This window comes from Apteryx mantelli, chromosome 28 (genome assembly GCF_036417845.1).
Source record: "Apteryx mantelli isolate bAptMan1 chromosome 28, bAptMan1.hap1, whole genome shotgun sequence".
NCBI lineage: Eukaryota > Metazoa > Chordata > Aves > Apterygiformes > Apterygidae > Apteryx > Apteryx mantelli.
This window is the reverse complement of record NC_090005.1, coordinates 2,154,074-2,177,722: the sequence shown is the minus strand read 5'-3', so window position 1 is coordinate 2,177,722 and position 23,649 is coordinate 2,154,074. Positions and strand designations below refer to the sequence as shown.

The following is a 23,649-nucleotide window of genomic DNA, read 5'->3' as shown; positions in this document are numbered from 1 at the left end:
TGAGCACACAGGGTGGGGAGGGCTTTGCCTCCTGTCCAGGTAACCTGGGGCTTTCTGCAGCCCCTGTCGCACTCACCTCCAGCTCTGCAATGATGCGGTCCTCGTCATCATCGTCTTTGATGGCAGAGGCGATGATGGGTGGGGTGGAGGCAGGTCTGACCACTTCCGACACTGTCCGTCTCAGCTTCACCTGGGGCTTCTGTGTCTCCAGCTCCTCCGACTCAGCCTTCTGCGAGGGGAGAGCAGGATGGATGAGGGGCTGGGGCACCAGGAGGCTGGGCCACGTCTGGTCGTGTCAAAGAGTGACCATGTCAGCCCAGCCCAGCAGCCATCCTGTGGCCCCGCTCCCTACCTTCATGAAACCAGGCTCCTTCTTGCTGGTGACAATGACTTCGCCGCTGCGGGTTGTGGTCAGCCCATGGGATGAGGGGAAGCTCCGGCGAGGAGGGGGAGGTGGTGGCGATTTGGAGGGTTTCTCAGTCCGGTACCGGGGCACCGTCAGTTCATCTGGGCACAAAAGATGCTGTGAGAGTGCAAGGTCTTTCCCTTCCCCTCTAGTACGACACCTGGGACTCTCCTCCTGCCTCCCCAGGCATAAAAGCTCCCTTCAGGGCACCACTGCTCAGCCCAGGGAAACTCATGGTGACAGTAGGACAAGAACAGTGAGGACACAGCCAGGGCACAAGCAGAAAGAGAGCTCAGTGGAGAAAGTGGAGCTCATCTCGGACACAAGTCCTGCACCTGGATCTGCCCTAGATCTGCAGCAACCAGCTCTGCATGCACCCCAGCCCTGGGATCTGCAGTGTGGCCGCAGCCCCCCTGCCCTCCGCGCACCATACCTGAGCCCCGGCGGCCGTTGGGGTCCACTTTGCCTGTGGATTTCTGTGCATGTTGTGGCTTGGAGGGCTTGTGCTCCGGCGTGGATGCAGCACTGCTGCTGCCTGTGGCCTGCTTGTGCTTGGCAGCAAACTCCAGGTCAGGGATGGCCTTCATGAGCTCGGCCTGTGTCTCCTCCAGGAGGCGGTTGATGTCCTTGGCACTGTACTGGGTCAGCGCTGCTCGCTTCTCCTCCCAGTCCCGCTCGGCAGCCTGTGGACAGCAGGCAGAGTTCGCTACAGCCCGCACCGATGCGGCAGCTTCTCCTGCCCTTGCAGGTGAGACGCGACCCAGCCACAGCCCTGGTGCCTCCCTCCAACCCGCCACCTGCTGAACCCAGGAGTCCTGGGGCCCTGCACTGCTCTAATTACCAAGCTGTACACCCCAGCTTGCTATTTGCCAACATGCAACTTGAGGGTGCTCCCAAGGCCGTGATCAACACTGGGGACTCCCCACTCTTATGATGCCCCTTCAGCCTAGAAATCCAGCAAGGAGGAGGAAGATGCACCTAGCTTTTATTCTCAGTTTCAGCTGGGAGACATCGGGATGTTGGGGAAGGAAAGAGCTCTAGCAGGGTTAGGCCATTTAGAAGATGCCCTCAGCTGTGGGTTTTGTTTGGACAACACGGGAAGAACCTGCCCTGGGCTCTTACCTCCACGGATATGGCTTTGTCTGCACTCTTCTTGCTGGGAGTTTCTGGGCCCGTCTGGGTCTTGGCGGGTACCATCTCCGGAGCCCGGGAAGGGTTATTGCTCTTGGAGGGGTGGGTCTGGGTCTGGGGGGGGCTGTGCCCAAAGCTGGGCATGCCCAGGGTCTCAGTGGCAGCAGTCAGGTGATGGAGGCTCACCGGGGGACTGGTGGGCGTCTCCAAATCCAGCCCTTTGCTGAAGTCTGTCTCAGGGGCGATCTTCTTGGGGGACTGGCTGAGGTTGTTCGGGGAGGTCCACACACCCTCCTCCACTTGCCTGCGGGGACAGAGAAGCCACTGGGTCACTGCACGGCATGGGGAGCTGGGCACAGCAAGAGACGGGGTTGGCACCTGGACGTGCTTGGTTATTACAACCCCTCTGAGCCCCGCCACAACCCGTGGAGCAAATGAACCTGCTCTTCTGAACATCTGCATTTCACGGCCGAAGGTTTAGATTTTCTGATGTCTGTGAAGGGGCAATGATGTCTATGAGGGGGCAGAGTTCATGCTACAGGCTCTCTCTTCTCTACTTGGCTGTCCATTTTCATGAAACTTGTAGGAAACTGAGATCACTCAGAATTCTGCTCCTCTGTTAAATTTGGCTGAAATTGGCCATTGGATTCAGGAGTTATTAGGAAAGGGGGAATGACAGGTAGGCAAATTCATACACTGAGCAATCATACAGGCTCATTTCCTTAGAAAACCAGACTAGAAATGAGCCTGAGGCAAGCCCCGGTGATGGAGCATTCCTCCTCAAGTTTAGCCAAGTTCTAAGCTATCATGAAGGGTCTTGTAATGTGAACAGGCAGGCAGGCTCAGCAATGGTACAGTTCCCAGCCTACAATTATTATTAGATATGGAAGATGATTTTCTTCATCAGAGCTGTATCCTCCAACGTGCACATAAGGGTCAGGAAAATGTGATTATTTATGGGACACTGCCAAGGATGTGGAGCAGGGCCAGAGCCGGAGGGCGGCTGGGTCAGGATTCAGGCAGCGTGGGTTTGCCCCTGGAGGGGCACACAGCACTCACCTGCGGATCTGGGCGAGGGTGTCTGTCACCGTCTTGCAGCGCTTGAGCAGACTATCAAGGCGGTTTGGCTCCTCCTTGAGGAACTTCACTGCTTCCACTTCCACCCGCAGCACCACTCGCATCTTGCTCTGCAGGCTGGGGAACTGGGCTGTGGTGGGAGAGCAGGCGGTCACCCAGTGGTCCCTCCCGGTCCTGCCAGCCAGCCAGGCCAGCAGTGCTACAAGCGCCCCATGCCCACCGAAACCACCATGGCCATCCTCACTTCTGTGGCACATACACCCTGCCAGACCAAGCAGGATGCGTCCTGGGGCATCTATGCTGGTGTCTCTCTGCCTCTACGTGCTCATCATCCTTCTCCCTGCCACTCAGAGGCTTCACCTCTCCAGTCCAGTCGCTGGCACCGATCTTAGTCCCCACCAGGAACCTCCAAGCCATAGCAATAGACACAAATGCTCCCACAGAGCTGATCCCTGTGGGGGGCTTGGTAGCCAGGATGGTGGCCCTGGAGACTTGGGGCAGAGCCTGATGTGGAGCAGGGAGCTCCTGGCTCCCTGCCCTGCGCTCTGCTCACTTGTCCAGGCTGCTCAGCATCAGCCCGATTATATGTAAAGGCTGCAGGAAAACAGAGCTGTTCACACCTCTGCCCTGCGCCTCCAGGCCTTCCCCACGTCTCCCCCCGTCCCTGTCCCTGTCCCTCTCACAACCTCAGCAGCTTCTGCCAGATCATCAGCTATTGCCTGCCTTGGCTCTGGGAAGCAGGAACTCTGCCACTACGAGTTGAAGCGCCGGGTATATCTGCTCACGAAAGGCAGGATGGGGGCAGCCCAGGGATGGGGGATTGCAGGAGCAGCAAAATAAAATGCAGGGTGCACAGGGGTGGGTAGAAGCAAGGTCCCATGAGAGGGGGAGACTGTGGCTTCCAGCAGCCATGAGCTGTCGGATGAACTTGGGCAGAGTTTGCAGGACGGACTTCGACAGCTAGCAGAGCAAACAGGGACACTGTTCCTAGGGGGGAGCCACGAACGCTGCATCAGGGGTGCAGCCCTCACCACTGAAACACCAAAACCCTGCAGGGCACACACAGCCCACACCTGCACAGGCACCCCGGAAAGCTGGCTGGGGATACGGGCAAACACACCAGCCACACGTGAGGCAAAACAGGCAAACGCCCTGCTGACACGTGGTCCCAGCACCAGCCAAGCGCACAGGCAACGCACCGACGAAGCACGCAAGCACACGGGGACGCACAGCCGCGGTACATGCAAACACACAAACCCAGAGGCAACGGGCAACCCAGGGCCATGCTGCTGCCAGGCCAACGGCTTCCCACAGGCGAGGACGCAGCAGGGAGACGCAAGCAGATGCCGCTGCCCAGCCCTGCCAGTACCTCAGGCCCAGGACCACCCCCCCCGTCCCCTGCGCTTGCTGCCCCTCACCCTTGAGGTCTGTCAGGGTCTCCCCCAGTTGTTTCAACACCACGGCCTTCTCCTCCAGCTCCTGCACAGGGATGAGCCGGTGGTTGTGGGCTAAATCCTTCTGGATCTTCTCCACGGACTTCTCCAGGTCACTGTGAACACACAGGCAGGGCAAGGACATCACTGCCACTCTGGGACTGTGCAGAGCCAGAGGGGAGGGAGCAGGGTGGCCAGGAGGGCAGGTCCCCTCCGCTCACGTCCTGCACTGCAGAGAGGGGAGCAGAGCTGGGCTGGGGACCATGATGCCTTCTCCTCCCTGGGGACACTAAGGCACCATGCAGGGATGTTGATTTAAGCCAGTGGAGGATCTGGCCCATCAAGGTCAGTGTACAAGGACCTTCACCCCACTCGAGTGCCAGGAGCTGGTGCCCTTGGTGGAGCAGGCACAGCCAAGCAGTGCCAGCTCTGCCTGCGGGGCTCCCACCCAAATGGGCTCTCACTTCAGCTGCTGGGTGATGAGCTCCTCTTCATTGAGGTACCGGAGCCGTTCCTCTTCCACCAGGCTGCGCTGGCGCTGCAGAGGGTCCTCGTGCTTGCGCATGGTGTCCGTCACGCGCACGCTGATCTCTGTCTCCGTCCGCCGCAGCATTGTCTTCACCGTCTCCTGGTTCTGCAGCTGTGGGGTCAGGGAAGGCAATTAGCCCGTTGGCCGGGGGAGCTGCCCAGATGGGGCCCATGGTAGGCAAGGGGCATGGCGCAGGACTCGCCACTTGTGGAGACAGCCCTAGGCTCAGGCTGGGGAGGGATCGGGACCCTCGCTCTTACACACTCTCCTCTGCAGCTCCATTCACGCCCTGCAGATCTGTCACTGCTCCTTGTCTTTGGCGCTGGGCTGGTCAGAGCCAGAGGTCCCCGGCCCCAGAAGGGGAGCCGCCATCCGGCCTCGCTCTGTGCCAGGCAGGCAACAATGCAGGGAAGGGCTGGGATGGGGAGGGACGGGTGACCTGGCAGGGTGCCACCACACTGGCACTTTAGCTGGCCCCAGAGGTTGACCTAAAACAGCCAATTGACTGTGCAGCAACCAGAGCTCCTTTGCTTCACTCTGGACCCAGGAGTGGGCTGAGGCCACGTTTAACAGCAGAACAAAGCCAGGAGCAGGGCAGTGTGTTCAGTGTGGGCACGTGTGAATATTAAATGGGCTCAGGGCCTTTTAATTTCAGACTGTGGGTTGAATCCAGCCCAAGATCAAGATGCCATCCAGGGCCTGCACTTAGTGAACTGTGTGGCTGCTCTCAGCGAGCAGAGAGGGGCTGAATCTGTGCCCGGACTGTGGCTGTTTTGCAGGGCACTGTGTCCCCTGTCCATGATCCCCGTGCACACAGCATGAGCCCTGTGCTCAGGACTCTTCTGCAGCCAAGTCCTGTCCCATGCAAGGTTGCCAGGAAAGGGGGATTTTTGTGCTCTGGGCTGGAGCCACTTTGGTAAGAGCTGGGCCGGGTTGGGGTCCCCCTGGCACTCCTCGTACCCACCTGCAGCTTCTTGAGCTGCTGAAGTTGGTTGCGGAGGTCGCTGGCATTGTGCTGCAGGTCGTGGAGGTGCAGCTGCATGTGCAAGCGGGTGATGGCAGTGGGCTGCCCCGCCGGCGTGCTCGTGGCAGAGGGCGGCGGGGGCACAGGCACCGGTGTCCCCATGCCGCTCCGGCTGGCTGCTGCAGGGAGAGAAATCACAGGCTGCTGAGGGGAGCGTTCCCATCTCCCTGTCCCAGGCTTGCACCCTGCCCACTCCCAGCCCAGAACTCCTTTTGCCCTGTCTATCTGCCCCAGCACTTCTCACAGTCCTTCTACCTGCTCCCCTTTCTGGTCTGACCCCTAGGATTTGGTCCCTTCAGCTCCCTGGAGAAGATTGCCCATCCCAGTGGAGTGTGCACACTCTGCTCTCGTGCCTTCCAGGGAATACCCCCTCCCCTCCCATGCTGTGCTTCAGTCTGTTAGCATTTCTGTGTGGCCTCCAAAACTGTATCGTCCACACAAGCCCCATGCCGGCTCCAAGGAGGGATTGCTCCTCAGCAGGATGGGGAGTCCCGCTGGCTGCCAGCACGTGATGGGGGGCTGCAGAGCCACAGGTCCCTGACATGGGCCTGGGGCCAGGGACTCGCAGTAGCCTCAAGCAGAAGGTTGGGGGTATTGTGGGGTGAGGAACTGGCTCTGCTCCTCTCCCCGGTCACTTACACACTGATGTGGGGGTCCCGCCGTTGGTGGTTTCCGTCTTCTCACTGCGACAAAAGAGAGGAAGGGAATGAGTGTGGAATAGGCACCTCCGTCCTCATCAGCACCAGGAGCCGGGACACTGCAGGGGCTGATGTCCCCCTGAAGGCAGGTGTCTGCGGGAAGGGTGGGCAGGAGTCTCCACCCCGATCCTTAGCAGAAAATACCCTGGCTGGAGATTTCCCCTGAGCCTGGAGGATTTCCCCCTCCCTGCTCCCCACTACCACAACCCTGTCTGTGCCCTGGAGGAGCTGGCCCCAGCACCCACCATCCCATCCTTACCTGGGGGTCTCGGCCTCGGAGCCACGGAGCAGGGCGCTCTGCACCAGCCCCGTCAGGCTGGCAATCTGCTTCTCCATGGCTTCCATCCGTTCCCTGCGAGGAGAGGAAAAGGGGCCGGGTGAGGACCGGGCTCTGGCACTGTGGACACCCTCCCGCTGTTGAGTGCTTGTCCTGGCCTCATCAGTGCTTACCCAGCGGGTGCAGGGTCCCTGCAAGTCCCGCTTGCACATGTGGAGCCCAGGAGTACTCACTTCCCAGGATGGGAACCTAAGACACGGCAGCGCTGCTAATGTCACCTGCTATATCCGACCCCCTTCATCCTCCCCTTGCGCCTCCAGCTATCCCCAAACAGCTCCTTCAGGGCTGCACAATTTAGCGCTTATTACGTATCTTGATACTTTCGCCTCTGTGGCAACGGGGCAAAGCCTACCTTTGCTTCATCTCTAGTTGCCCAGACACATCAAAGGACAATAACCGGGCCAGCAAGGCCAATTTCCAAGGGGAGGTTTCTCCCATTTCCTTTCTTACCTCGTTTCTGTATCCTTGGCCGGCACAGGAGAGCTGAACCCTGACAGCGGGCGGTCGCCAGGGCCAGGGAACAGCTCCGGAGGCCCGGAGGAACTGGGGTTGCGTGGTTTGTTGACGGGGCTCTCCATGAAGACAGAGGAGCAGGAGTCCTTGCGGAAGGACTGGCGGACAGGCGAGGACCGGCTGGGGGGCCCTGAGTAGGGGCTGTGAGGGCTCTGCCCCGGCTGCACATCCACCAGCCGCCCATCAGCCATCTTCTGCGGGGAGGAGGGGGGCAGGCGGAAACCCAGGCCAGGCCCATACGTGTCGCTGTAAATCTGCGCGTTGGGCTTGTACAGGCTGTCCTCCAGCTCCGTCTGCAAGGCAGCTGCGGAGTAGGTGCTGAGGGAGCGAACAGAGCCCCTCTTGTACAGCCCTCCGGAGTAGCCGAAAGGATCTCCCATGCCAGCCAGGGACTGGGTGGAGGTGATGCTGAGGCGGCCCTCGTGCACCATGCTGTAGGGATCGGCGTAGAGCCCCTCGTTCTTCACCAGCACCATGTTCTTCCCAGCCAGGTCTTCGTCCGGCTTCACGTCCCGGCGCTCCAGGATGGCGCTGGGGCTGGGCGAGACGCCTTGCGCGGGCGGCAGGTTGGAGAGGCGCTCGCTGTGGTGGACGGGGCTGCCCGCGTAGGAGGGTGGGCGGCCCCCGCTATAGGACATGCGAGAGCGGGACGGGGAGGAGGACTGGAGCACGGGCGGCGGGGAGCCGGAGGTCAGGTGAGAGGCTGGCGACATGTTGTTCAGCCGGCGGGTGGGAGACGACTCCCTGGAGGTGTAAACCATCTCCCTCTGCGGGGAAGGGACAGGGACCGTCAGCACCGCGGCCCCTCCGGGCTGCACCCCCTTCCCTTGCTCTGCCTGGCTGGGACCCTGCCTTGGTGCAACCCTCCCGTGGAGAGGTCTGGGTGCCTGCCGTGGATGCTGAGGATTAGGGCAGAGCTGCTCGCTGTGTGCATGTGTGTGTCTGTGCACTACCCCTCTGCAACTACCGATCCCCAAGCAAGCACCCTCCTGCCAGGCGAGGCTGAGCTAGAGACCCCCAGCCACGCTCTGTCCCTGGTTGCACCAAGAACCGGGATCTGCAGCTCGTGTGTCTTCACCTGCCCTTGGCAAACGGCAGCTCCCTCATTCCCATCTAGGAGCAGGACGATTCATTCTGATGAATTCCCTAAATATCATGTTTATTACTCTACTGTCAGGCTCCAAACATCCATTCACTTAAAGTAACACTTAACAATGCTGGAACCGGGGAAGACAAATCGCAGCCATTACTCCTTCCGCAAACACACACAATTACCAGTCTCTTTGTCTCTATCACTTTCTCTCTTCACTAACTCCAGCCCCGGTACCCAAGGCGTGCACACACTGCATGCTCTCCCCTGCCTCATGGACACGTCCGTCCCCTTACCCTCAGGTCGCCATTGGTGATGTGCGAGGCTGGGAACGAGGCATAGAGTGGCTCTTTCCGGTAGATTTTAATGATACTTCTGTCCTGGATATCTCTGAAAGGAGAGGGAGAGTTATGAGCCAGGCATCTTGAACAGGAAGTCTCCAAGCCCCCAGCAGGTCCTCACCACAAGACTGCACCCACATCCTTCTGCTTTCATCCCACTAATTTCATCTCTTGTGAAGCCCTCAAAGAAAGGGAAATCTCTCCTGCCAGTACTAGGAGTAGTTGGCCCAGTAGTTTCCATGGTGCTCTTCCCTATGTCAGGTTTTCCTGGGTCATACTTTGCAGAGATGAGCAAATATTGCCTGCCCTAGTTTCTTCTTAAGACCCTCACATGACGTACACCATCTCCAAGGAAATCCTCCTCCATTGCAAAGGTCTTTCTACCCCCATTGAAAAGGAAGACACCGGACCATCACCGCAGGCAGAGAAGTTGCCAACACTAGCTCGCATCTGAGGAGGAAAAATACAAGCTAATGAGCTTGACACCAGCAGCCAGGCAAGAGCAGGCTCTCAGGACTCTGTTTGTGTAAGGAAGAACCCTTAGAGGCTGGCGTTCCTTGTGAGAAGTGGCTCGAGATGTCAGGTACCAACGCAAAACTCATGCTGGATTTCTGAGCTTGCTCCCTCCCTCTCCGTCCACCCCACACCCTCACCGGACATCCTCCAGCTCATAGAAGACATTGCGCGACTCGTCCTTGATGAGGATGGCAGTGTTGGGAGATTTCAGCATCCCCATTGTGAGCTTCTGGGGAAACATGTGGACAATGAGGGCGTGCAGGGTGTCCATGCTGCTGATCTCGTGGGTGATGTGAACACGCCTCGTCTCATCCCCGAACTGCAGGAAAAGGACCCCTGGAAGCAGAGCAAGCAGGAAGGGGTGAGAGGTGCCCACACCATGGAGAGCTGCTGCACTCTCCTCCCTTCTCAACGCAACGCTGAAGAGATGCCACAGGCCACGGCTCTGTGGCCTCAGCTTGCCCTCCTGCTTGGAGGTCTCTGTGCCCAATCGAAGGGTCAGTAATCTCTGCTCTATCCAACCCTACCCTGGAGCAGAAAGGCTGAAGGCAGTTTGTCCCCCCACAGTCATTCCTGCATAACATGCAGTGACCTCTGTTCCCACCGGGTTTATTTGCGTAGAACAAAATAATCCCATACACACATGGCATGTGTGCAAGTGGCAGACGCAAGTCTCTGTCTGCAGAGACAAAAATAGATGTTTGGGTGGATCAGCATCCAAAGCGCAGCCCCTGCCGTGAGACTCTGGGAGCAGAGTCGCTCCTCCAGCTCCCAGGAGAGTGGCCTGCCGCAACCGCAGGTTTCAGCAGTTATAGGGAGACTGGATTCAGCCCCGACCAAGCAGGCACACGCTGCTCGCCCCGGCCCCCCGCCCTGCCTGCGAGGGAGCAGAGCCCAGGTAGCCCCAGCGCGGGAGAGGGCGACGGTACCTGGTGATCGCAGCTTCGTCTGGCTGGTGGACCGGGACAGAGGCAAACTCTGTCGGAACCGGTTCATCCTGTTGAATCCAATGGGCAGCTCAGCTTCCGACATGGTTTCCAGGGATTCGGCCGAGGCAAAGGAAAGTTTGGCTTGATCGGCCAAGCCAGGCTGGGAGCTCTGGGAGTGTCGGGAGCTCCTCGTCTAGAAAGGGAGAGGGGAGAGGTCAAAGGAAAGCTGCGCTGGCAGTACCGCAGCCCTGGGCTGCTCCCCTCTACGCAGCAGCACGTCGCAGGAGACGGTGCCGCAGTGTTTCCTCCAAAGCCTCGTGCTGCGATGCAGAGCCACGGGTGAGGCCGAGCCGCCTGGGCCGCGTCTGGGGATGCTCAGCCCTCGATCATCAGCTGAGTCAGCAAGCTGATGTGGTCCAGATGCAGTGACAGGCTCGAGGCATCCTCGATCTCCTGGTCTAAGTAAGTACAACCATTTACTGTCCCCTTGTCTCCCACAATTGCATGCTCATGTTTTCCACTTCAGGCTTGCAGCATTCTGCATTTCAAAGCCTCCCGGTGCCATTCCAGGCGCCTTTGCGTTCCTCCACCAGCAACCCACTTGAAATAAAAACAGCCATAGCTGGCTGGTAACAGAGCCAGGGCTTGCATGCAAGTGCTGGAATAACCTTAGCAATTACAGGAGGTTAGACATCCATTACGCCAATGAACCAGCTCCCGGGAAACATAAATGCCCGGCTTATTCTGGAAGCAAAGCAGCGGCAAGGTTTATGGCTGCCTGAGCTGGGGGAAAGTAATGGGCTTGGGTTTACAGCAGTAAAAATTTAATATGCCAGGAGTCCAATTTCACACGGCCAAGCATATATCCACAGAATAAAAGTTCAGGCTACATACAGGGGCTTTCTGCACAAACATCTTTAAGCCCTGTATGTGGGCAATGCCTATTTAACCAGAACAGTGCCTACCAGGCATATAAGTCAAGACATTTACACCTACTTACTCCCCTGGAAAGACACAGGCTCACCCACCCTTGAATAGGCTGATCGGGGGGCACGAGGGCTGGGTGCCTGCCGGGGGCCGCTCCGGTCTGCGCTGCCGCCGGCACGGCGCGGGCCATCGCTCCGGGGGAAGCAGGCCTCGGTCGCGCGCGGGCGCAGCACTTCTGCAACCCACTGGTCAGAGCTGGAGCCAGTTTCCATCCCGTTCGGGCTGGCTGCGAACCTTGCTGCTATTTATACGGGGCAGCGCTGGTGGCCCCAGCTGGGACCAGGCCCAGGAGTCACATCCATCCCAGCCGAGAGCCAAGCCAGGACAGTGTCCTGTCCCAGCGTGGGGACAGACGGACAGACACCGTGCAGCCAGGTCCCGTTGCCAGAGGTGCCCACCCATGGGGCGGCTGAGCTCCGCCGCCAGCTCCCCGCGAAGCAAACGCTGCCTGTCAATGCCCCAAAGTACAAGGCTCGATTTTCCAGACACGTTTAACGCTGGCAAATCAAACAGAGGGAACAAACAGCTCCTGGGGTGTGGAAAAGGCGGCATGGAAGGGACAACAGCTCTATTTTAAGACCAGAAAGAAAAATCAATATGAAATGATAACAGCCATCATCATCATTTAAATTAGGCATTAACTGGAGGCTTTAATTAATCCTGCGGGGCGGGGTTTTCTACGACTTGAAATGTTCTCGCTGCAGCTAATTGCTGGAAAATTGACTGAGTATTTTTGTTGTTGCTGTTGTTTTTTAACAAAAAGCACCCTGGTAGCACAGATCCTTAAATTCCTACATCAGAAAAGGGTTTCTGCCTGAGGGGAGCAGGTCGGACCTAACCCGGGGGCTGTGTGGTCCACCAGCACCTTCCCTGGTGGACTTTGCGCCCGGCCGTAAGAGAGCGGCAGCGAGCAGCGGGCGATGGAGAGAGCAGGTCCCCTCTCCCAGGCTGAGCCGCCTGTTCGTTTTCACGAGCTAAAAACTCCCAGGCAGCAAACTTGGGAAGCAGTTGTTGGCCTGTTCTTCGTGCGCAGACAAATGTCATCGCGACCTCAGCCGGAGCGTGCGGATCCGCACCGAGACGCGCACGCTGCCCCGCGGCTGCCCACACCCCATCTGCTCGCGCGGCAGGTGGGCAAACGTGCCCGGCTTTGGCTCTCCTTACTGCATGCAAAAATCCAAGATGAATCCCCAGTACTTTTCCCTGCTGAGCTGTTTCAGAGCCGCCCGCTGCCTCCCGGGCCCGGGAGAGGCGCAGCGGAAAGGGGGGCACGGAACGGCCCGACTCCCACCTGCCTCTCCCCGGGGCGACGGATGTCACGCAGCTACGGAGAGTCGTTATTTTCTCCTGCGAGTCTATTCCGAAGGCAAACAAATGAGACCGTTCGGCCGAGGAATCGCAGCCGCGATGGAATAACGCCAGTGCCGAGGGGAGGGGTCCAGCCCCGGGCTGAGGTGACCGCGGTCCTGCCACCAGCTGTCCCCTGCGCCTGTCCCCGCTCCCTCGAGCCTCGGTGCTCGGTTCCCACCGACAGCGCTGCCCTTCTTGGCAGCTCGAGCGCTCCGGCGCACGGACCGGCTCTGTCCCCGCTGCTCGCCATCCCAGCCAGCGAGCTCCAGAGCCGGGAACAGCGACCAGGAGACCTCAAGGGCTTTGGGTCCCCAAATCTCCAGCTGTCTCGCGCTGGGCGCAAAACCGTGCCCGTTTTGCGGTGCTGTCCCACAGCTCCTGTCCAAGGACTAGAGATCCTTGGCCACAGGGTAGCGCAGGGACGGGGCAGGCACCACTTGCGAACCACGGCCACGGCTGGGGCGAGGGCTCTACTCGGACCACCGCGTCTCCTGCAGGGCCGCACGCCTCGCTGCAGCCCGCGTTCCCAACGCAGCGAGCCCCTTCCTCTCCTCTCCTTCCCCTGCACTGTGCCAGTGCTTAGCTTCATCCCGCTCTGCCTCCATCCCATCTTTCCTCTCTGCTCCCCCCATGCAACCACCTCCTGACGTCCCCCCGCCAGCAGCCGCATCTGGGCTGGCCTTTGAAAGCCACCAAGCTTCAACGCGAGGTGAAAGAAGGTTGCTAGATCCCACACAGAGCCAGCACGGCCCCTCCCCGATACTTGTTTTGTCTGGGAAAAATAATCATAACCATAAAAAGATCGATGCAGCCAAGGGCGGGGGGGGGGGGGACTGTCTCTCTCCCTCTTCATGACACAACAGGATGGCTGAGACCGCGGTTGCCATGTAGCATCCTTGTTGCTACGGGTTGCAGTGTGCGCGTGTCTCCGTGCAACGCGGCAACGCAACACGCTTCCCAAATCGACGGAGACGTTCCCCCGGGAGCAGGGACCGGGGAGGGGACGAGCTTCCCCTGCTGGGACCAGGCCCGTTCTCATCCTCCGCCTCCACCCCAAGGCTTCAGCTGACCTAAGTAATCAAGGCCATCTGACAGAGCTAATGATGACATCAGTCTAAAACATTTTTTTTTTAATAGCAGGATGAAAATTAATGGATTTTTCGCCCAGAAGGGACCATTCTGCTCATTAGGCTGATGCCCAGCATCAAGAGCCCACTGGGGAGCAAAGGGCTGCACCCTTCCGCCTCTGGCCATGCCGGGACCTGAGCCTCCCGGGAAAGCCCCCCTACTGCTCCCAGGTGCCGTGGGCTGATGCACGAGGCCCACGAGCTGCCGGGCCAGGCCCCGCGCTGCAAAAGGGATTAAGAGGCGCAGGCGCCGACAGGGACGCCGCGTCCCTGCCCCTTCTCGCCTGCAGGCAGCTCTGCCGCGATGATTTTCCGGGGGAGCGCAGGGCCCTATCCGGCTCGCCGGATCGGGGCACCAGCAGAGCCTTGCAGCCGCGCTCCCGGGCAGGGAGCCGAGCAACGAGGGCGAGGCGGGAGCGCGCCGGCTGCTCCGTCCTTGGCCTCCAGCGGACCATTAATGAGCCGACTCCGAGGGAATTGTTTTTTATTGCTCTGCCTTGCTAATGACTTATCCTTGCTACAAGATAATATGTTAACCGACAACTCAGCCCCCACACATCCTGCCTTCCGCCCCTGCCACCAGCTGGTGCAAAAACAGCACGGCGGCCGCCGGCAGCCCCAGCCACGCGCCGCGGCTGCGCTGCCTCCCTCCCAGCCCCATTCATAACGCTCCTACCCCTTCGGGAGCTGGTGGCACCCGTCCGCGTCGGATGCGCTTTTTGGGTGCGCCCCTGAGCGTGGCAGGACCTGACATGCTCACGCAGCTTCGTCCATCACCGTGGAGCCTAAAATGGATGCTCAGATCCCTGCTTCGGCTTCTCCGGAGATGCTCATATGCATGGGCCCAATCCTGCCTTGCTGGGTGCCAGATTAAGCCCTGGGATGAACAGTGACTGGGAGCTGTCTGTGCCCGTGTCTGCATTGGCAGGATGGTACCTGGCAGCCACGCAGAGCTGTCGCGGGCAAGCATCTCACTCTGCCGAGCGCTGCCCTGATGCCGACGCCAGGCGGAGGAAAGCCTTCTCCGGAGCAAGCAGGGGGAAGACGCGGGGCTGCCTGCACCATCCTGCTCCTTGTGGCAGGCGCAGCCCCTGGCATCCGGGGTGACCCTGCCAGGGCTCACGCTCAGGGCGCCTGGCCCGAGTTTTCTTTCTGATACACGATGAAAATAACATCAAACCCTCATCACCGTCTCCAGAAGGGAAATCCTATTCTCGGGCCAGCCCAGACTGTATCGCACTGCTGCTGAGCAGCGAGGTATCAAAGGCTGGAACAGCCGAGTACTGAGCACACAATAAGGATTATAATATCCTCCTACTTGCAGAGCACCTTTCATCCCAAAGGCCTTATCTACCTGCCTGCTGCATATCAAAGCCCCCAAGGCCGAGCAGCCAGCTCTCGGCAAGGACTGACGCTCGTGTTCGTGCACCCACGCAGGCGACTGCTCTGCGTGCTGCTCTCTGCAGCCACAACACGATCCCCCCCGGGCGGGCCCGAGCTGGGGAAAGGTCTGGGAGTGCGGGATAAATCCCAACGCTCTACAGAAGCTGCAGCAGCACTTGGGGAGGAGGTGACCAAAAGGCACCCCGGACCCCTGGCCAGGAGGCGAAGGCATTCTGCCCTCTCCTGCTCAGTTATAGCCCCAGGACGGTTTTGCCCGAGCTCAGCGCTCTCTGCTCAGCTCCCCATGCAGAAAGGTCAGTCTCCTGCAGCTTCAAATGAGCCTGGGCTCCTGTGTGCACCCCAGGCACCAAGATGTTTGCCCACAGCCTCTGAAACCCACCCACGGCAGCAGCGAGCAGCCCCAGAGGGGAGGAGAAGAGCTCTCCCGCTCTCGGTCCCTGTGCTGCAGCAACGACACGCTGGGAGTTGACCCATTTCTCGCTGAACAAACCTTGCAGCACAGGGTTAACATAGAGCCGGGCCGGTTTCTGGCACAGCAGTGATGTGCCAGGAGCAACAAACCCCAGGACCGTGCGCTCTGTGGGGCCCCACAGCCCCGGGACAGGGCTGGCTCGGCTCCAAGCTCAGTCTGCAACCTGCGGCGGAGGAAACGGCCTCCCCCTCGCGTCCTGGGTCCCGGTACGGCCGCGGCCCAGCACCTGCCCCTGCACAGAATCACACCACAGTTTGGAGCGTAGGAAGCGCCGAGTTTATGGGCAGAGCACGAAAGGAAAGAAAAGGAGCGTAACTGCCCAAAAGCAAAACAAAAGCCGCCCAAGGCCACGGGCCGGCTGTTTGGGAGCTCCGGCCCCAGCTGGCACCAAGGGAAAATACCCACAGAGCAATCGGCTTTTGGGAGGGCAGAGCCCCGATGGCTGCTGAGACGGGCACCAAGGTCAGGGTGACTGCAGCCTGCCGTGGGGAAGAACGCACCCACCTCCCTGCTGCTGAGCGCTTTGAGGCCCCAGCAGCCTCCCGCGTACTGCAGCAGAAGGAATCGGCTGGCGCGGAGGCATCAGCAAAGCACTTCCGTCACAGGAGCGCGCCATGGGTGCTATTTTGGTGACTCGCCCTGTGGAAACCCACTCACAAAGCGCTTGGCTCCCTGCAGGCCCCTCCTGGGGAAGGCAGCTAAGACGGGCTGCGAGACGCAGTGCGACTGCTCCCCCATGCCTGTCCCGCCGGCGGGGAGGAGGATCTGCAGCCCCCTGGTTCCCTGCTCCGTGCCTCCCCGAGAGTCTTATATAAAAGAGGTGGGATGGGGAAAGGGGGGAGACTTGGGGGCTTTTGTCTTTTATCTCCCCAGAGCTAAAAAGAGATACAATTAAGCAATTCTTTTAGCTTCTAAAACTTCCAACAATCCCTTTACTGTCAGCTCTGAAACAGCTTCATTATATCTGCTTGGCTAGATAAGGATGTTTCTCTCCTCTCCTTCCCTTCTCGTCCCTATCCCTCCCTCCCTTCTTCCACACTCCCTCTTTCCCCTCGACATCAGTTAATATTAACCCTGCCAGCTTTGCTCATGGCTGGAGGTTGGAGAGAGGAAGGGAGGGAGTCAAGGTGCAGTCGGTGTTTGAAGGAGCCCGGTGTGCAGTCCCTCCAGGTCCAGCGGCGATGGGTACCGAACAGTTACGCCGATGGATTGGGGGAGAGGAAATGATGTTACCTGGTTGTGCGGGTCTGATGAGGAACAACACCCAGCGAGCACCTCGGGGTGCGAGTTATGGATGCAGGGAAGAGGAGGAGAGTTTAAGAGAGGACTGGAAGGGACGAGGGACACAGGAGGAGGAGGGCAGAAGGGTTTTGGAGGGGAGCAGAGCTGGGAGAGCTGAAACGGAGGAACAGCTATTTGACCTCACACAGGACACTTAAGGGAAGACAGGGGAAAACACCAAAATACATTTGCAGGGAAGGTTCCTGCCTCAGGATGGAGCAGGGTGCCCAGAGCTACCCTCTGCAACTGCTCCCATGCGAGGCTCAAAGTCACCAGAGTGAGTCTCGCTCATCAATATTTCCACGTGCTTCCTAATGGCAGGCAGCAAGCCTGACGCTGCAAAGAGACCCTCCAAGATGGAGCAAAGGGTTTCCCACAGCTAGCTCCTCACCTCCCGCCCACCCGCTGCTCCCAGGCAGGCTCCAAGGGCAGTTTTGGACTCAACCGTAGAGAGCAGCAGCCATTCAAGGCCCATTTCTGCCAGACCCTCAGCGACTCCTCTCTACATGTCAAACCCGCACACCAGCACTCAGCAAGCTGCAGGGCTCCTGGGTATTTCAGCTATAGTAAGAATAACATTTGCAACAAAGACTAGGCAGTATGACAGGGTCCCTTTGCACCCCACCGAGATGCACACAGAGCTTCTCTGCGCCTGCCCTAGGTCCCACCCCGGCTCGCCCGAGCTCTGCAGCCTGTCCTGGCAGAGGTCTCAGCCCCTCTCACCCCCAAAAGCCAGCTGGAAGAGCCGAAGCACAGTGCACAAGCACCAGTACAGACCTGTACGTGCAGCTGGGGAGGATAAGCCCTCTTCGTGCTAATGTCCCAGGCACCGTCTGGCCTCGAGCTCAGCCTCTCCCCAAGACCCCGCTGTCACCAGGCAAAGCCTCCGCCCGGGCTGCGTTTGAGCCAAGCAGCTGAGCGCAGGGAAAGCAGCTGCTGCCGGGCCGGGCCTGGCAGGGTTTGAGTCAGCAGCCCCCAAACCTCCCCTTTTCATGCTCCATCCTGACACATTTGCAGAGATAATGTGCTGGAATGCGTTCAAGACAGCCGGGCTGGCTATGCACTGCCCTTGCGTGGATGGATGGATGGATGGAGACCTTCAAAGGTCCTGGCCAGCCGCTCTGCTCTATCAAGCTGCCACGCAGCAAACTTCACCAACTCTGGCTTGTTTGCATCGCCTCTGCTGGGCCACATGGGCAGGATGCAGGCAAGAACCCCAAAAACCCGCTCTGGCCAGCTTGGGGAACAGCAGGCATGGAGCTGGCAAGCCCAGCCCAGCCCCAGGCAAAGCAATGCAACCAGTTATTTACTGAGTAAATAAACCCCCAGCTCCAGCCCCCAGTTGGACACTGATCTGGATTAATTTCTCATAATCCCCTTCTCATCAGTTAAGCCAGCATCTGATTACAGGTCCCATCTGGTGAAGTGCTGAGCTCTCAAGATGGGCACAGGAGCTCAGCACTCTGATGGACCAGGCCTTGCTAGAGATGATGAGAGCCCACCAGCCTCTAGCTGCAACGCTGGGAGCAGAGAGAGGCAAGCTGCCCCATTGCTGGTGCAGGGATGCCTATGCCATAGCCAAACTGCCTGGAGGGTGTGCTCTTGGGGGGCCATGTGCTCCAGAGCTGGAGCAGGCAACAGAAAATTGGGGAAGATTATAGAGAACTGCCCCCGACCTACCTCTGCTCTCCAAAAAACTCCACTGCACTCGGATCTGGTAATAACACTGCCCCTTGCTCTTCCTCCAACAGCAGTGCCAGTTTGTCCCTGGGGTCCGGCCTGAGGATGTCTTTCCTTCCCCCTGGATACAACATCGTCAGCAGCCAGCCCAGCAGCGCCCAGAGAAAAACACTCCTGCTCACCAGGGGAATCAGCCAGGGACAGAGGCAGGATGGGTCACTGGCTGCAACTGGAAGAGGTGGCTCGGGGACTGGGGTGAGTCTCTGCACCCTTCTGTGCCCGTTTCCCGTTGGGATGAGGTTTGAAGCCTACCACCCCGAGTTCTCAGTCTTTGGCTCACCAGAGCTAAAGGGACTGTCTCCCGGCAGCACAGGCACCGTGGCACAGCGGCGCAGGGACAGCGCGCAGCGGCTGGAGGACCAAACGGGTGATACCTGCAAGCCAGAGCCGACTGGGCCCAGACTACTTCTCCCAGCCTGCACCGTTCCCTGGTTAAACGGCACTTCTGCTTGGATCTCAGAAACAAAGGGATGGAAAGAAGCAGCTGACAGCCCCCCTTGCCCTCCCCTCACCTGGAAAAGCTTTTACACGAGCATTGCAGCTGCAGCCCCCCCTCCCCCAAACCCACGTGCTCACTGCCGCTAGCGCTGGGCTGCTCCGGGAAAGAAGAGCAGGGACTCTTCGATTTCAGCCTTTTGAAAAATCTATGTGTCAGGGGAGCTTTGCTTCCAGAGAAAGCCTCTCCCTGCGGGCAGGGGGCGATGCTTTGAATGCCTGGGCGTCGGAAATGCGGGGAATGCAGGGGGTCGAGACGAGAGCGCCGGGACCCCGCGCAGCTGGGACTCCACCTGGACAAGCGGTCGATTAGCGCATATTTCATTAAGATGGGCACGCAGGGAAGCGGGGCCGGGAGCCTCGCCGCTCCTCTCCGTGCTGCCTGTCTGATTCCAGCTAGGGTCAGCAGCGAATAAAGTTGTTAGTGAAGCTGGGAGAAAAACAACATCTGTCCCTCCCGGAGCTCCGCTTCTGTCAACATTTCCAAGGAAAATTTTAATTGAAATGTGAAACTTTTTCTCCTCCAAGCAGCTCTGAGAGCTGTTAAAGAAACAGAGGCAGGGAAGGAGGTGGGAGGCATTTCCAGATATTTTGCCAGTAATGTTTCCCCTCCTGTTTCACTGCCTGCCTCCCCCCCTCTGCCACAATGTCGCTGCAGCATTTCAGCCAGGCCAACCTGTTCCCATCTGTTCGCCTGGGGTCAGGAAGAAACAATTTGGAGGTAATTCAATCCAGGCCTCAGCGGTATCTGCCCTTCCCTCCCCTGGGACGCTGGGAAGGGAGCCCAGCACCTCACATCCCAAACTGGGCCCCAGTAATAGCTAGAGGGCCCTGGCAGGGTGGGAAGGGGGGGCAGTGCCAGCTTGCCCAGCTCACGCCGTGCAGGAGCCCGGCTCTCCCCCCTGTAACCACCCCGGTGGCTGTGACCCCTCTGCAAACAGGGAAAGAGAACAAACCGAGCCAGCGCCAGTGCATCAAACTGCCTCATTCATTCATTCCTAATGAACTCCGCTCATTCTTCATTATTGATGCTCCTCAATAGTAAGTCAGCAAAGAGCTGGCAGTTGTTTTGTAAGAGGAGCAGAGGCCAGGTAACAGGACACTTCCCATTCCCTCCCGGACCAAGGCCACGGGGAGGATCCTGGCTCTCCGCATGCCTCCATGCCCTGCAGAGGATGGTCGTCAGCCCAGCACAGGGTCCTGGGGAGACGCCGCAGCTCTCACCTGCCTTGGAGCACCAGGCATCGCTCTGCCGCGGGGGACATTTCATCCTGGGTTGGGCCCCCTGCCCAGCTCCTCACTTTGGGGGTTGCGACATGCTCATTGCCCTGGAAACACCATCTGACAAGTCAGGGCTGGAGGCTTAAATTCCAGATGTGCCACCGCATTACTCTGCTCTTCTAAACATGACGTCAGGCCGCATCTGGGGAGCTATTCCAGTCCTGCGGTGCCATCAGACCACCAGCAGCATCCTCCTCCCGCACATCCCAGCTCTGGGCGCTTGCTCCAGCAGCTGAGGGCTGAAAGGCTGCACTAACGCTCTCCGCAAGGCTGTGCGGCATGTTTCGCCCCAGCTGTGCCCCAGGCAGGAGCTCCGCATTTCAATGGGACCCCTGTGCAAGGAGAGGCTCCCATGGGCCCAGCTCATGCCTTCTGGAGATGGAGGAACCAGGGAGGTGTACCATAGCGAAGAAAAGGGGCACTAACCGGGAGGTGACCAGAGGTTGCAGCAGCAGAGAAAGGCGAGACCGAGAAGGAAAGAGGCCCAGAGTGCAGCTCAGGGTGCTCCGATTAGGGCCACCATCATATGAAGAGACATATTATATGCGTCTCCCCCAGCCCAGGTGGTGGTGGGCCCTCCCACCCCCAATCCCTCTCACCCCCAATCCCTCCCACCCCCAATCCCTCTCACCCCGCCTGGGTCTCGCCGCCGAATTAAAAGCGTACTGCTCACGGCAACAATAATTCATCCAACGTCTAATGCTCAACATTTTGTCAGGATTATCCCGATTAACCCAGAATTAATCCTGATCTCAACGTTAACAGGATTAGCATTAAAATCGGATTAGTTTTTAAACCAGACCCCTTGACTAAACAAAGGGGCCTTCCCTACCAGATGTGCACAGCCTGCTACTGGCAGCCAGATGTGAGCAGGAGCAAGGCATGAGCTCCCTACCCTGTGATGGGCCCCACTCCGGATTAAATAGGGTACCCCAACAAGCACCTCAGTAACACCAGCATCCATCACAACTGCCCTTCAAGCAGGCAAACTGCTCAGCACTCTGGGAGGAAGAGAGCAGAGGTCTGGCATTAACACATGGTATGTCCAAGCACAAAGTGTCCCCTTGCCCTCAGACATCCCGGGCAGCTCGGTGGAGGACACAGGTGGCTGCTCACCCCCCTCTCCACATTGCTCCCCTTCCTGCTGGTACCAACAGCCTCACTCCTTTGCCTGCCTGATGAATATTTAAAAGCCTGGATCCTCTGCAGCCTCATGAATATTGACAGCTGCTGGTTCCCTGCCACCTGAGTGCGTATTGGTGACGGTCCCTTCCCGCGCGCCAGTGGCCAGCTCAGCATTCGCTAGCAGCTCCTGCCCCATGGATGGGAGGTGGGAAGGAGGGGGAGAGCTGCACACCGGCACGGGAGAAGGCTGGCTCACGGGCTGCAGGCTGCTGTCGCTGCTTTGCAGAGCAGGAGATCGAATCCAATTGTGCTGAGGTCTCTGCGTTCAGCCAGAGCCCTGAAAGCATCGGCTTTCTTCCCAAAGATACAGGGGCGAACTCGCCTCTCTGGCGAGTGGCAGGACAGCAGAAGGTACTTCAGATTGGAGGCGTGAGAGAGCCTGCAAGAGGCAGCTGCTCCCCCAGCACGTGGTAGACCTGGCAGGAGAGGCTGGAGCACTGGCACAGCAACCAGATAAGGGTGAGCGGACATGCCATGCCCACTCGCCCTCATCTCCTGCCGCTGGGTGCGACCTTGGCTCCCACAGGGAGGATAATCATTAACCTCCCAGGCAAAGGCAGCCTTGCTTTTGTTCCTGGACTTATTTTCCATGGCTCAAACATGCACATCCTGCCCAAAAATCAGTAGAGAGAGGAACAACTCTGTCCTGAGACTCTGCCCTAGATGAATGGGCAGGAAGGATCAAGAAACAGGCCTGATTCAGCACCTCTGAGGCAGAGGTGGAGTTGTGTTAGGGCTGTGATGACGGATATGTAACAGGAGATATATTTGGGGGTAAGGGATAGAAACCCTGCCTCTGTTACCTTGACCTTAGCACCTGCACGGACATTTATCCCAGCAGCCGCCTCCATCACTCAGGTTAAGCTGAGGCTGTGTTAAGTCTCCCTGCTCTCTGGCAACGCTGGCTTGTGTGACAGCATCTTCCAAAATAAGCAAATTACTGCATCCTTCAGGGATGCTGGTGGATCAGAAGGAAAGACAAGTGTGAAAAAGCAGCAAAAAGGAGATAAGGGAGAATGGGACAAGCTCCTGCTTGGGATCTCAGGGCTGAAACCACCTGCGATCAGAAGGGAGCCTTCACAGGATGGAAACCTCAGGGGACACAGGCTAGCAGCACATAGCAACAAGCACTTCACCATGGCCAGGTGATGAGGCTCAATTCTTTGGCATTTGAGTAGGGGCTGGGAAAGCAGGATCTGCTTCAACAGCTGTATATGGGGATACCAGGCTGCGTGCATTAACATCTGCAGGTGCCGCTGGGGAAAAAGGCTTGGAGAGTCTGGCTTGACATGCAGCAACTTGCAAAAAAACTTCAACATCAACAGATATAGGCAAACAGAGAGCCCAAATCTGGGACACAAGCCCAGCACCCAGGAGACACCAGTGCAGGCTGTGCTGATGCATCTCTCCTGGGTGCTCTCAGGCAAGTCACCTGGTCCCACTGTGCCTCAGTTTCCCATTTTTTACAAAAAAAGGTGCTGCTCTCGTCCCTCCTGGGGAGCAGCAATAATAAACACAATGACAACACCTAAGACCAACAGATGACTGAGTACCAGAGAGCAGCTCCTGATGGACAGATGAGAGCAGGAAGGAACTGAGGCTTGCGTCAGAAATCCAGCCAGTGTGTCCAAACGCCCCAAAAGAGAGCGTGTGAACCCTGCCCAGCCTGTGGTCACAGCAGGAGCAAACACTCACCAGCTCCTCTCTCCTCTTTGAGCACACCCAACTGCCCTCATCCTACAAACAGTGAAATATGGCACAGTAAGAGCCTGTCTCCCCGGCTGCCCGAGGAGCGCGGCGGATGCGCAAGGCCACCAGGAGGGCATGGGAAGGAATGCTTACCGCATTCTGGTGCAGGAGTGGCAGGATTACATGAGCTAAGCCTGCCTGGTATTTGCTTGCCTCATACAAGTAAATATTGCTGGCTGCGTATAATACCGGTTAGGCAAACTCCTCGAGTCCCCAGCCTGCCAGCGAAATGGAAACGGCTTCCCGTTAATGAGACGAGGCACTCCTGGGAAGCCCTGTGCCCTTGCCACGCGGCAGCAGTCCTGCATTTGTGGAGGGCAGTTATCTCCGCACTGTGGCCGCCTGGAGCACCAAGGAGAAAGTGAAGCCACAGCGCAGACCCCTGAAGCTCCAAACAAGCCTGCTACTGGAGCAAGAGCCCCTCTGCAGGGGGTTAGAGCACAGAGTGGGTGATGCAGGCCTGGATGCCCGAATGGAGAAGACATGTCCTACATGCTCTCTTCTCCACGTTCTAGTTGTTTTTTCAGTAGCTTTTACTTCAGCCCCTTTGATGT

The 23,649-nt window shown here is 58.6% G+C and overlaps 1 protein-coding gene across 1 annotated transcript in view; it reads right to left on the bottom strand.

Moving 5' to 3' along the window:
* Window positions 1–23,649, bottom strand: part of SRCIN1 (SRC kinase signaling inhibitor 1) — a 77,756-nt gene that overhangs the window by 13,288 nt on the left and 40,819 nt on the right. Inside the window, exons 5-19 of the mRNA XM_067311923.1 lie at window positions 18,528–18,544; window positions 10,025–10,217; window positions 9,233–9,431; window positions 8,535–8,628; window positions 7,086–7,915; window positions 6,558–6,650; window positions 6,240–6,283; window positions 5,541–5,719; window positions 4,512–4,687; window positions 4,033–4,163; window positions 2,597–2,744; window positions 1,529–1,841; window positions 840–1,089; window positions 353–507; window positions 77–229 (exon numbers count right to left, since the gene is read on the bottom strand). Coding sequence (XP_067168024.1) covers window positions 77–229; window positions 353–507; window positions 840–1,089; window positions 1,529–1,841; window positions 2,597–2,744; window positions 4,033–4,163; window positions 4,512–4,687; window positions 5,541–5,719; window positions 6,240–6,283; window positions 6,558–6,650; window positions 7,086–7,915; window positions 8,535–8,628; window positions 9,233–9,431; window positions 10,025–10,217; window positions 18,528–18,544 — 2,975 coding nt within the window. The remainder of the gene's footprint in view (window positions 1–76; window positions 230–352; window positions 508–839; window positions 1,090–1,528; window positions 1,842–2,596; window positions 2,745–4,032; window positions 4,164–4,511; window positions 4,688–5,540; window positions 5,720–6,239; window positions 6,284–6,557; window positions 6,651–7,085; window positions 7,916–8,534; window positions 8,629–9,232; window positions 9,432–10,024; window positions 10,218–18,527; window positions 18,545–23,649) is intronic.